This window comes from Heterodontus francisci, chromosome 19 (genome assembly GCF_036365525.1).
Source record: "Heterodontus francisci isolate sHetFra1 chromosome 19, sHetFra1.hap1, whole genome shotgun sequence".
Lineage (NCBI taxonomy): Eukaryota > Metazoa > Chordata > Chondrichthyes > Heterodontiformes > Heterodontidae > Heterodontus > Heterodontus francisci.
This window is the reverse complement of record NC_090389.1, coordinates 84,998,695-85,012,060: the sequence shown is the minus strand read 5'-3', so window position 1 is coordinate 85,012,060 and position 13,366 is coordinate 84,998,695. Positions and strand designations below refer to the sequence as shown.

Sequence of the window (13,366 nt, the reverse complement as noted above, 5' to 3'; positions counted from 1 at the left end):
GCTTGTGGGAGGAAACCGGAGCACCCGGAGAAAACCCACGCAGACACAGGGAGAACTTGCAAACTCCACACAGGCAGTACCCTGAATTGAACCCGGGTCCCTGGAGCTGTGAGGCTGCGGTGCTAACCACTGCGCCACTGTGCCGCCCCTAATAGACTCTCCAGCCATGGGAAACAGCCTCTCACGACCTACCCTGTCAAGCCTGCTAGTCTCTGAAGAAGTGGCAACTCTCAAAGTCGCATAGAATGTACAGCACATAAACAGGCCATTCAGTTCAACAGGCCCGTGTTGGTGTTTATACTCCACATGAGCCTCCTCCAAACCTTCTTTATCTACCCTTATCAACATATCTTTATATATGTCAACATCCCAACAATGTAGCCACCCCTCAGTGCTCCATCAAAGTCTCAGCCTTTGTGTTCTGCAGTTGGCGAGAGTGAACCGTATTGACTAAACTCGGGTGTGTTTCGAGTCCATGCAGCGTTAGCTGGTCTGAGTGGAAATGCTGCCATTGGCCTGAGCAGCTGTGGGATAGAGAAAAGGGAGGTGAATAAGCCAGGGCTCAGGCTGCTGGTCATTGCACGGTAACTCCCACCTAAAAGGGAATGTGTGTGGACAGTAGATGAAAGTAGGATCGGGCTTCCCTGCAGTCCCGATGGCCGGATTGTCCATTGGCACTCCCTGGTGAGGCGAGCCCGTGAGGAATTGTTTTCCATCCTTTCTTGGAATGTAGGTGTCGCTGGGAAGGCCAGTGTTTATTACCCTTGAGAAGGTGGTGGTGAGCCGCTTTCTTGATCCGCTGCAGTCCTTGGGGTGTAGGTACATCCACAGTGCTGTTAGAGAGGGAGTTCCAGGATTTTGACCCAATGACAGTGAAGGAACGGCGATATAGATCCAAGTCAGGATGCTTTGTGGCTTGGAGGGGAACTTGCAGGTGGTGGTGTTCCCATGCATCTGCTGCCCTTGTCCTTCTAGATGGTAGAGGTTGTAGGTTTGGAAGGTGCTGTCAGAAAAGCCTTGGTGATTTGCTGCAGTGCGTCTTGTATGTGGTACACACTGCTGCCACTGTGCGTCAGTGGTGAAGGGAGTGAATATTGAAGGTGGTGGATGGGTGCCAATCAAGTGGACTGCTTTGTCCTAGAAACCTAGAAAATAGGAGCAGGGATAGGCCATTTGGCCCTTCGAGCCTGCGCCGCCATTCATTATGATCATGGCTGATCATCCAACTCAGTAACCTGTTCCCGCTTTCGCCCCGTACCCTTTGATCCCTTTAGACCCAAGAGCTATATCTAACTCCTTCTTGAAAACATACAATGTTTTGGCCTCAACTACTTTCTGTGGCGGTGAATTCCACAGGCTCACCACTCTGTGGGTGAAGGAATTTCTCCTCATCTCAGTCCTGAAAGGTTTACCCCGTATCCTTAGACTATGACCCCTGGTTCTGGACTTCCACACCATCGGGAACATCCTTCCTGCATCTACCCTGTCAAGTTCTGTTAGAATTTTATATGTTTCTATGAGATCCCCTCTCACTCTTCTGAACTCCAGCGAATATAATCCTAACCGACTCATTCTCTCCTCATACGTCAGTCCCGTCATCCCAGGAATCAAGTCTGGTAAACCTTCGCTGCACTCCCTCTATAGCAAGAATATCCTTCCTCAGATAAGGAGACCAAAACTGCACACAATATTCCAGGTGTGGCTTCACCAAGGTCCTGTATAATTGCAGCAAGACATCCCTGCTCCTGTACTCGAATCCTCTCTCTATGAAGGCCAGCATACCATTTGCCTTTTTTACCGCCTGTTGCACCTGCATGCTTACCTTCAGCTGGTGTACAAGAACATCCAGGTCTCATTGCATATTCCCCTCTCTCAGTTTATGGCCATTCAGATAATAATCTGCCGCCTTGTTTTTGCTACCAACGTGGATAACCTCACATTTATCCACATTATACTGCATCTGCCATGCATTAGCCCACTCATTCAACTTGTCCAAATCACCCTGAAGCCTCCTCACAACTCACCCTCCCACCCAGTTTTGTGTCATCTGCACATTTGGAGACATTACATTTAGTTCCCTCATCATGTGAAATGATTCATTTTGGAAGGTCGAATTTGAATGCAGAATACAGGCTTAAAGACAGGATTCTTGGTAGTGTGGAGGAACAGAGGGATCTTGGGGTCCATGTCCATAGATCGCTCAAAGTTGCCACCCAAGTTGATAGGGTTGTTAAGAAGGCGTATGGTGTGTTGGCTTTCATTAACAGGGGGATTGAGTTTAAGAGCCACGAGGTTATGCTGCAGCTCTATAAAGCCTTGGTTCGACCACACTTGGAATATTGTGTTCAGTTCTGGTCGCCTCATTATAGGAAGAATGTGGAAGCTCTAGAGAGGGTGCAAATGAGATTCACCAGGATGCTGCCTGGACTGGAGGGCATGTCCTACGAAGAAAGATTGAGGGAGCTAGGGCTTTTCTCATTGGAGCGAAGAAGGATGAGAGGTGACTTGATAGAGGGGTACAAGATGATGAGAGGCATAGATAGAGTGGATAGCCTGAGACTTTTTCCCAGGGTGGAAAGGGCTATCACCAGGGGGCATAATTTTATGGTGATTGGAGGAAGGTTTCGGGGAGATGTCAGGTAGGTTCTTTGCACAGAGAGGGTGGGTGCGTGGAATGCGCTGCCAGCGGTGGTAGTAGAAGCAGATACATTAGGGGCATTTAAGCGACTCTTGGATAGGTACATGGATGATAGTAGAATGAAGGGTAGGTAGTTAGTTTGATCTTAGAGTAGGTTAAAGGTTCGGCACAACATCGTGGGCCGAAGGGCCTGTACTGTGCTGTACTGTTCTATGTTCTAAATCATTAATATATATTGTGAATAGCTGGGGTCCCAGCACCAATCCCTGCGGTACCCCACCAGTCACTGCCTGCCATTCGGAAAAAGACCCATTTATCCCTACTCTTTGTTTCCTGTCTGCCAACCAATTTTCTATCCATCGTAATACACTACCCCCAATCCCACGTGCTTTAATTTTACATGCTAATCTCTTATGTGGGACTTTGTCGAAAGCCTTCTGAAAGTCCAAATAAACCACATACACTGGGTCCCCCTCATCAACTCTACTAGTTACATCCTCGAAGAATTCTAGTAGATTTGTCAAGCATGATTTCCCTTTCGTAAATCCATGCTGACTCTGCCTAATTCTACCACTGTTCTCCAAGTGCTCTGCTATAAAATCTTTGAGAATGGACTAGAATTTTCTCCACTACCGACGTCAGGCTGACTGGTCTATAATTCCCTGCTTTCTCTCTACCTCCCTTTTTAAATAGTGAGGTTACATTAGCTACCCTCCAATCTGTAGGAATTGTTCCAGAGTCTATAGAATCTTGGAAGATGACCACCAATGCACCCACTATTTCTAGGGCCACTTCCTTAAGTACTCAGGGATGTAGATTATCAGGCCCTGGGGATTTATCAGCCTTCAATCCCATCAATTTCCCCAACACCATTACTCTACTAATACTGATTTCTTTCAGTTCCTCTCTCTCACTAAACCCTGTGTTCCCCAACATTTCTGGTATAATATTTGTGTCCTCCTTTGTGAAGACAGAGCCAAAGTATGCATTTAGTTGGTCAGCCATTTTTTTATTCCCCATAGTAAATTCCCCTGGATGGTGTTGAGCTTCTCGAGTGTCGTTGGAGCTCCATTCATCCAGAATTGGCAGTTGTGTGATGTATCAGTGCCCATGAAACCCATACCCTAACTCTATTGTGTATCTGCAAGTGAAGAGCGGAGTGGCTAAAAGGATAATGTTCAGGGAAGCAGTCACTCTGAAATATTCTGATTCCTGCTTGTGTCAGACAGCAGGACCTCTGCTTTCTGTTAGATTATTAATGTTCTGGTCCTTTGTTCTTAAACACATTCTCTCTCTCTCTGCAGTTGATTCTGCAAACTCGCAATGTCCCAGACCTGTCTACAGGAGTCAACTGTTCCTTTGAGAATTTCACAGAGACCGAGGGTCGGTTAATGGATGGGAGGATCTACTGTAGGTCTCCCTCGGCCAGAGAGATTATTCCTATCACAAGAGGCCAGGGTAAGTCTGCAAGGTTCCACCGTCTTGTGTCTGTGACAAGCCTGGTACACCAAGGGGCCTTGCCTGGTCATCCTTTAGCTGCAGTGACCTTGAGCACGTTTCCCTCTTCAGTTCTCCTCCTGATGGCTCATTTGATTTAAAAACAAAAGACCTGCATTTATATAGCACCTTTGATAACCTCAGGCCGTCCCAAAGTGCTTTAAAGCCAATGAAGAATTTTTAAAGTGTAGTCATTGTTGTAATGAACGAAACTAGGCAGCCAATTTGCACTCAGCAAAATCCCACAAACAGCAATGTGGTAATGACCAGATCATTTTTTTTTTAGTGATGCTGGTTGAGGGGTAAATATTGGCCAGAGCACTGGGGAGAACTCCCCTGCTTTTCTTTGAACATTGCTCTGGAATCTTTCACATCCACTTGAGCACGCAGATGGGCCACGGTTTAAAATCTCATCTGAAAGACAGCATCTCTGACAGTGCAGCTTTCTGTCTGTACTGCACTGTAGTATCAGCCTAATTCTTTTATGTTCTGAAGTTTCTGGAATGGGAATTGAACCCACAGTCTTCTGAGTGAGGTGAGCTGACACTGCTCATAAATGCTGGACTTTCCAGCAACACCCTCATGCTGAGAATGAAAAAATAAAAGGAAAAACTGAGCTGCTTTCCTGGACCACTTGTTTGGGCGTTTAGTACCTTGCAGTGTACAGTGGACTGTGTGTCCATAAGATGTTTATGGGGAAAATATGGACACATAAAATTTGGGTCTTGGTTTGGAAGTCTTGACTCATGGACTTAATGAGATGCCAAAGTAGGATATCCTTGGATTTGTTAGAGCTACAATTTCTGCACAGTTTTGAGTGTGAAGGGCTTAACTTTATATCTTGGTTAAGGTGGTTTACAATCTGCCAGTTTTTTGAGGAGCCTTGGGAGTTACATAAATGAATGTTATAGTCTGCAAAGGGCCAGAGTAGAATATTTACACAGAAATAATTTTTTTTAAAAATTGTTACAAGCTTCAGTACAGATGTGTCCCAGATGTTTCCTTGGCTTATTCCTCCACTTCTGTTCATATGCTCCAGGAGAGGGGGGATGGGCCATTGAGAGATTGAGATTTGACTTCACAGATCATTCTTGCAGATGTCTTTAGTAAAGGGGGAGTAAAGTAAATGAATATCCCTTGCTATTACTTGGTGTGTGGCTTTTCTTGCCAATGAGTTTGAGAGCCATACAATAAAGCAATGTGGTCAGTGTTTCCAGCAGTAACACTACGCGACAGGTACTTAGGGAAGAGAAGGGGGAAGCAAGTCATTAAACCAATGTTTGAGGGCATTTTTAGATTCTGTGCATCAAACTGGTGAAGAACATACAAACATATGAATTAGGCGCAGGAGTAGACCACTCGCCCCTTGAGCCTGCTCCGCCATTCAGTAAGTTCATGGCTGAACTAATTACTCCACATTTTCACCTACCCCCGATAACCTTTCACCCCCTTGCTTATCAAGAATCTATCTACCTCTGACTTAAAAATATTCAAAGACTCTGCTTCCACTGCCTTTTGAGGAAGAGAATTCCAAAGACTCACGACTTTCAGAGAAAAGATTTCTCCTCATCTCTGTCTCAAATGGGCGACCCCTTATTTTTAAACAGTGACCTCTAGTTCTAGATTCTCCCACAAGGGGAAACATCCTTTCCACATCCACCCTGTCAAGACCCCTCAGGAACTTATATGTTTCAATCAAGTTGCCCCTTACTCATCTAAATTCCACTGGATACAAGCCTTGCCTGTCCAATCTTTCCTCATAAGACAGTGCACCCATTCCAGGTATTAGTCTAGTAAACCTTCTCTGTACTGCCTCCAATGCATTTACATCCTTCCTTAAATAAGGAGACCAGTACTGTACACAGTACTCCAGATGTGATATCACCAACGCCCTGTATAGCTGAAGTATAACCTCCCTACTTTCGTATTCAATTCCCCTCGCGATAAACGATAACATTCTATTAGCTTTCCTAATTACGTGCTGTACCTGCATACAAACCTTTTGCGATGCATGCACTAGGACATCCAGATCTCTCTGCGTCTCAGAGCTCTGCAATCTCTCACCATTTAGAGAATATGCTTCTTTTTTATTCTTCCTGCCAAAGTGGACAATTTTTCACTTTCCCACATTATACTCCATTTGCCAGATCTTTGCCCACTCACTTAACCTATCTATATCTCTTTGTATCCTCCTTATGTCCTATTCAGAGGTTCTACTGGAAGATTATGCTCCTTAAGATTTAAGCTGCATATAGTGAAATCACGAGTGCCAGCGACAATGGGGATGATTGGGGATGGGGTAATTTCTACCCCCCAAATTCATGCCTGGAGACTGTATTGCTGCAAATTTCTTTTTATTCGTTTGTGGGATGTAGGCATCACTGGCTAGGCCAGCATTTATTGGTCATCCTTAATTGCCCTTGAGAAGGTGGTGGTGAGCTGCCTTCTTGAGCCACTGGAGTCCCAGTGCTGTTAGGAAGGGAGTTCCAGGATTTTGACCCAGCGACAGTGAAGGAATGGCAATATAGTTCCAAGTCAGGATGGTGTATAGCTTGGAGGGGAACTTGCAGGTGGTGGTGTTCCCATGCAACTGCTGCTCTTGTCCTTCTAGGTGGTAGAGTTTGTGGGTTTGGAAGGTGCTGTCGTAGGAGCCTTGGTGAGTTGCTGCAGTGCATCTTGTAGATGGTACACTTTGCTGCAACTGTGCACTGGTGGTGGAGGGAGTGAATGTGCTGGATCGGGTGCCTGTCAAGTGGGCTGCTTTGTCCTGGATGGTGTCAAGCTTTTTGACTATTGTTGGAGCTGCACTAATGCTGGCAAGTGGAGAGTATTCCATCACACTGTTGACTTGTAGATGGTGGACAGACACTGGGGAGCCGGGAGATGAGTTACTTGCTGCAGGATTCCTAGCCTCAGGCAAATCAAATTAATCGCAATACCGTAGAGGAGGAATTCCTGGAGTGTATATGGGATGGTTTTCTGGACCAATACGTTGAGGAACCAACTAGAGAACAGGCCATCCTAGACTGGGTATTGTGTAATGAGAGATAAATAATTGACAATCTAGTGGTGCGAGACCCCTTGGGGACGAGCGACCATAATATGATAGAATTCTTCATCAAGGTGAAGAGTGACGTGGTTGATTCTGAGACAAGGGTCCTGAATCTTAGTAAAGGAAACTATGAAGGTATGAAGTGCGAGTTGGCCATGACGGATTGGGAAACTTTACTTAAAGGGATGACGGTGGATAGGCAATGGCAAACATTTAAAGAGCGCACGGATGAACTGCAACAATTGTTTATCCCTGTCTGGCGCAAAAACAAAACTGGAAAGGTAGCCGAACAATGGCTGACAAGGGAAATTAGAGATAGCATTAGATACAAGGAAGAGGCATATAAATACACCAGAAAAAACTACAGACCTGAGGATTGGGAGCAGTTTAGAATTCAGCAAAGGAGGACCAAGGGATTGATTAAGAAGGGGAAAACAGAGTACGAGAGCAAGCTTACGTGGGACATACAAACAGACTGTAAAAGTTTCTGTAGGTATGTGAAGAGAAAAAGATTGGTGTAGGTCCCTTATAGTCAGAAACGGGAATTTATTATGGGGAATAAAGAAATGGCTGACCAACTAAATGCATACTTTGGTTCTGTCTTCACAAAGCAGGACACAAATATCATACCAGAAATGTTGGGGAACACAGGGCTTAGTGAGAGAGAGGAACTGAAAGAAATCAGTATTAGTAGAGAAATGGTTTTGGGGAAATTGATGGGATTGAAGGCCGATAAATTCCCAGGGCCTGATGGTATGCATCCCGGAGTACTTAAGGAAGTGGCCCTAGAAATAGTGGATGCATTGGTGGTCATCTTCCAAGATTTTTTAGACTCTGGAACAATTCCTACAGATTGGAGGGTAGCTAATGTAACCTCACTATTTAAAAAGGGAGGTAGAGAGAAAGCAGGGAATTATAGACCAGTCAGCCTGACGTCGGTAGTGGAGAAAATTCTAGAGTCCATTCTCAAAGATTTTATAGCAGAGCACTTGGAGAACAGTGGTAGAATTGGACAGAGTCAGCATGGATTTACGAAAGGGAAATCATGCTTGACAAATCTACTAGAATTCTTCGAGGATGTAACTAGTAGAGTTGATGAGGGGGACCCAGTGTATGTTGCTTATTTGGACTTTCAGAAGGCTTTCGACAAAGTCCCACGTAAGAGATTAGCATGTAAAATTAAAGCGCATGGGATCAGGGGTACTGTATTGCGATGGATAGAAAATTGGTTGGCAGACAGGAAACAAAGAGTAGGGATAAATGGGTCTTCTTCTGAATGGCAGGCAGTGACTAGTGGGGTACCGCAGGGATCAGTGCTGGGACCCCAGCTATTCACAATATATATTAATGATTTAGATGAGGGAATTAAATGTAATATCTCCAAATTTGCAGATGACACAAAACTGGGTGGGAGGGTGAGTTATGAGGAGGATGCAGAGAGGCTTCAGAGTGATTTGGATAAGTTGAGTGAGTGGGCTAATGCATGGCAGATGCAGTATAATGTGGATAAATGTGAGGTTATCCACTTTGGTAGCAAAAGCAGGGAGGCAGATTATTATCTGAATGGCTATAAGCTGAGAGAGGGGGAATATGCAGCGAGACCTGGGTGTTCTCGTACACCAGTTGCTGAAGGTAAGCATGCAGGTGCAACAGGCGGTTAAAAAGTCAAATGGTGTGTTGGCCTTCATAGCGAGAGGATTTGAGTACAGAAGCAGGGATGTCTTGCTCCAATTATACAGGACCTTGGTGAGGCCACACCTGGAATATTGTATGCAGTTTTGGTCTCCTTATCTGAGGAAGGATGTTCTTGCTATAGAGGGAGTGCAGCGAAGGTTTACCAGACTGATTCTTGGGATGATGGGACTGACGTATGAGGAGAGATTGAGTCGGTTAGGATTATATTCACTGGAGTTCAGAAGAGTGGGAGGGGATCTTATAGAAACCTATAAAATTCTAACCGGACTTGACAGGGTAGATGCAGGAAGGATGTTCCCGATGGTGGGGGAGTCCAGAACCAGGGGTCATAGTCCAAGGATACGGGGTAAACCTTTCAGGACTGAGATGAGGAGAAATTTCTTCACCCAGAGAGTGGTGAGCCTGTGAAATTCGCTACCACAGAAAGCAGTTGAGACCAAAACATTGTATGTTTTCAAGAAGGAGTTAGATATAGCTCTTGGGTCTAAAGGGATCAAAGGGTATGGGGCGAAAGTGGAAACAGGTTACTGAGTTGGATGATCAGCCATGATCATAATGAATGGTGGACCAGGCTCGAAGGGCCGAATGGCCTACTCCTGCTCCTATTTTCTATGTTTCTATGTTAGCCTTTGACCTGCTCGTAGCCACAGCATTTATGAGGCTGCCGCAGTTCAGTTTCTAGTCAATGGTAACCCACCAGGATGTGGATAGTGGGAGATTCAATGATGGTAATGCCATTGAACATCAAGGGCAAATGGTTAGATTCTCTCTTGTTTCAGATGGTCATTGCCTGGCACTTGTGCAATGAGAATGTTAATTGCCATTTATCAGCCCAAGCCTGGATATTATCCAGGTCTTGCTGCATCTGGACATGGGCTGCTTCAGTATCTGCAGAGTTGCGAATCGTGCTGAACATTGTGCAATCATCGAAAATCTCCACTTCTGACTTTATGATGGAGGGAAGGTCATTGATGAAGCGGTTGAAGATGATTGGGCCTAGGACACTACCCTGAATAACTCCTACAGTGATGTCCTCGGACTGAGATGATTGACCTCCACAGATATCTTCCTTTGTGCTAGGTATGTCTCCAATCAGTGGAGAATTATGCCCCTGATTCCCATTGACTTCAGTTTGGCCAGGGCTCCTTGATGCCATACTCAGTCAAATACTACCTTGATATCAAGGGCAGTCACTCTCACCTCACCTCTGCAGTTCATGTCTTTTATCCATGTTTGGACAAAAGCTGCAATGAAGTCAGGAGCTGAGTGGCCCTGGTGGAACCCAAACTGAGCGTCAGTAAGCAGGTTGTTGCTGAGCATGCGCAGCTTGATAGCACTGTTGATGACCCTTTCCATCACTTTGCTGATGATTGAGAGTAGACTGATTAGGCGGAATTTGCATGGGTTGGACTTGTCCTGCTTTTTGTGCACAGGACATACCTGGGCAATTTTCCACATTGCCAGGTAGATGCCAGTGTTGTAGCTGTACTGGAACAGCTTGGCTCGGGACACGGCTAGTTCTGGAGCACAAGTCCTCAGTACTTTTGCCAGAATGTTGTCAGGGCCCATAGCCTTTGCAGTGTCCAGTGCCTTCAGCCATTTCTTGATCACACGTGGAGTGAATCGGATTGGCTGAAGACTGGCATCTGTGATGCTGGGGACCTCGGGAGGAGGCCGAGATGGATCATCCAGTCGGCACTTCTGGCCAAAGATGGAAGCAAATGCTTCAGCCTTGTCTTTGCACTGATGTGCTGGGTTCCTTCATTGAGGATGGGGATATTTGTGGAGCCTCCTCTTCCTCCTGTCAATTGTTTAATTATCCACCACCATTCATGACTGTGGCAGGACTGCAGAGCTTCGATCTGATCCATTGGTTGTGGGAACGCTTAGCCTTGTCTATTACACACTGCTTGGCATGCATGTAGTCCTGGGTTGTAGCTTCACCAGGTTGACACCTAATTTTTCTTTTAGGTATGCCTGGTGCTGCTCCTGGCATGCCCTGCTGCACGCTTCATTGATCCAGGGTTGGTCCAACAGCTTGATGGTAATGGTAGTGTGGGGGATATGCCGGACCTTGAGATTACAGATTGTGGTTGAGTACAATTCTGCTGATGGCCCACAGCACCTCATGACTGCCCAGTTTTGAGTTGCTAGATCTGTTTAAAATCTATCCCACAGCACACGATGATGGGTATGGGACTTCGTCTCCACAAGGACTGTGTGGTGGTCATTCCTACCAATACGGTCATGGACAGATGCATCTGTGATAGGTAGATTGGTGAGGTCAAGCAGGTTTTTCCCTCTTTTTGGTTCCCTCACCATCTGCCACCCACCCAGTCTAGCAGCAATATCCTTTTGGGACTTGGCCATTAATGGTGCTACTGAGCACTCTTGGTGATGGATGTTGAAGTCCCAGAGCCTGTTCTGTACCCTTGCTACCCTCAATGCGTCTTTCAATTAGTGGCCAAGGTGAAGAAGTACTGATTCATCAGCTGAGGGGCGGATGGGGAGTGGGGAGTGATAGGTGGCAATCAGCAGGAGTGTACCTTGCCCATGTTTGACCTGATGCCATGAGACTTCACAGGCTCTGGAGTCAATGTTGAGGACTCCCAGGGCAACTTCCTCTCCACTGTATGCCATTGTGCTGCCACCTCTGCTGGGTCTGTCCTACCAGTGGGACAGGACATACCCAGGCATGGTGATGTCTGGGACATTGTCTGCAAGTTATGATTCTGTGAATATGACTGTGTCAGGCTGTTGCTTGAGTAGTCTGTGAGACAGCTCTCCTAACTTTGGCACAAGCCCCCAGATGTGAGTCAGGAGGACTTTGCAGGGCTTGCCATAGTCGTTTCTGGTGCTTAGGTCAATGCCTGGTGGTCTTCGGCTGGTGTGGTTTGATAGTTCATTTCAGAGTCAACCGTGGGGTCTGGAGTCGCATGCAGGCCAGACCGGGTAAAGATGGCAGATGGGACCAGATGCGTTTTTACAACTGTGGTTTCATAACCACTAAATTATTAATTGAATTCAAATTCCACCATCTGCCATGGTGGGATTCGAACCCATGTCCCTAGAGCATTAGCCTGGGGCTTTCTGTTTCTAGTCTAGCGACATTACAGCTACACCACCGCCTCCCCTTGGGATGACTGGAGTTGATCTTCCACATGTAATTTGTATTTTGTAGCTTTCCTGCATTTTATTGGAGAAATCATCCTGCTTTTATTGGGAGACTTTGTTGTAACTTCGATCCTGAGTTTCTTTGCTGCAGTGCTGGAGATTCTGTTAAAATGGACTCTGTTTGCTGACTCCGTCGACTCTTGTTTGCTGAGTAAATAAACTCTGTTGTGCTTGCGACTGTTAAAATGGATTTTGCTGAGTGGTAGATGGTTTGCTGTAAAATAGACTTTTATTTGCTGGGAGTCCTGTCCTGCATCCAACAGATTAGCTGACACTGTGGTGCCTGTACTCATTCTATGATTTATAAGGTGGTTTTGCTTACAGAAGCCAGAAAACTTTGCTGGAGTACTGAAGGAGTGCCGCACTGTCGGAGGTTCTGTCCTTCAAATGAGACATTAAACTGAGGCTACGTCTGCCTGCTGAGGTCGAAGGAGGGAGTTTCAATGGGAGAGTTAGGGTACGGGGGGATGGGTTTTAGTGGGAGAGTTAGGGTACTGGAGGGATGGGTTTTAATGGGAGAGTTAGGATACTGGAAGGATGGGTTTTAATGGGAGAGTTAGGGTACTGGAGGGATGGGTTTTAATGGGAGAGTTAGGATACTGGAGGGATGGGTTTTAATGGGAGAGTTAGGGTACTGGAGGGATGGGTTTTAATGGGAGAGTTAGGATACTGGAGGGATGGGTTTTAATGGGAGAGTTAGGGTACTGGAGGGATGGGTTTTAATGGGAGAGTTAGGGTACTGGAGGGATGGGTTTCCATTGCTTGAATTGTTTTTAATGTCCTTGACTTTGCCTTATGTCTTTTACTCATCCTTTTGCTGTCTGCTTTGTACAGGCGACAAGCGAGTGCTGAAGTTGTATCTGAAGTCCAAGGAAACGGGCAAGAAATTTGCCAGTACCGACTTTGTGTTTTACAATTGCAGCGTTCATCAATCGTGAGTACTAGCTTTGTTCATTTGGAACATCTTTGTTTTCCTCTTGTCCTGGGCTGATGCTGTGAGGATTCTGGTAGTGCTCTGGTTCCTCATCCTGGTGGTCATTCTTCATGGGTGAACCTAGACTATTACTGTTGAAGAGCTGTGCAAATGATATTTTAAAAAATTCATTCATGGGACGTGAGCGTCGCTGGCAAGGTCAACATTTGTTGCCCATCCTTTATTGCCCTTGAGAAGGTGGTGGTGAGCTTCCTTCGTGAACTGCTGCAGTCCATGTGGTGTAGCTACAGCCACAGTGTTGTTCGGAAGAGAGTCCCAAGATTTTGACCCAGCAACAGTGAAGGAACGGCGATATAGTTCCAAGTCAGGATGGTGT

General features: G+C 45.9%; 1 protein-coding gene across 1 annotated transcript in view; it reads left to right on the top strand.

The window, feature by feature from the left end:
- The window catches only part of LOC137380263 (plexin-A1-like), a 484,672-nt gene that overhangs the window by 231,319 nt on the left and 239,987 nt on the right, over positions 1–13,366 (top strand). Inside the window, exons 7-8 of the mRNA XM_068052142.1 lie at positions 3,943–4,096; positions 12,891–12,990. Coding sequence (XP_067908243.1) covers positions 3,943–4,096; positions 12,891–12,990 — 254 coding nt within the window. The remainder of the gene's footprint in view (positions 1–3,942; positions 4,097–12,890; positions 12,991–13,366) is intronic.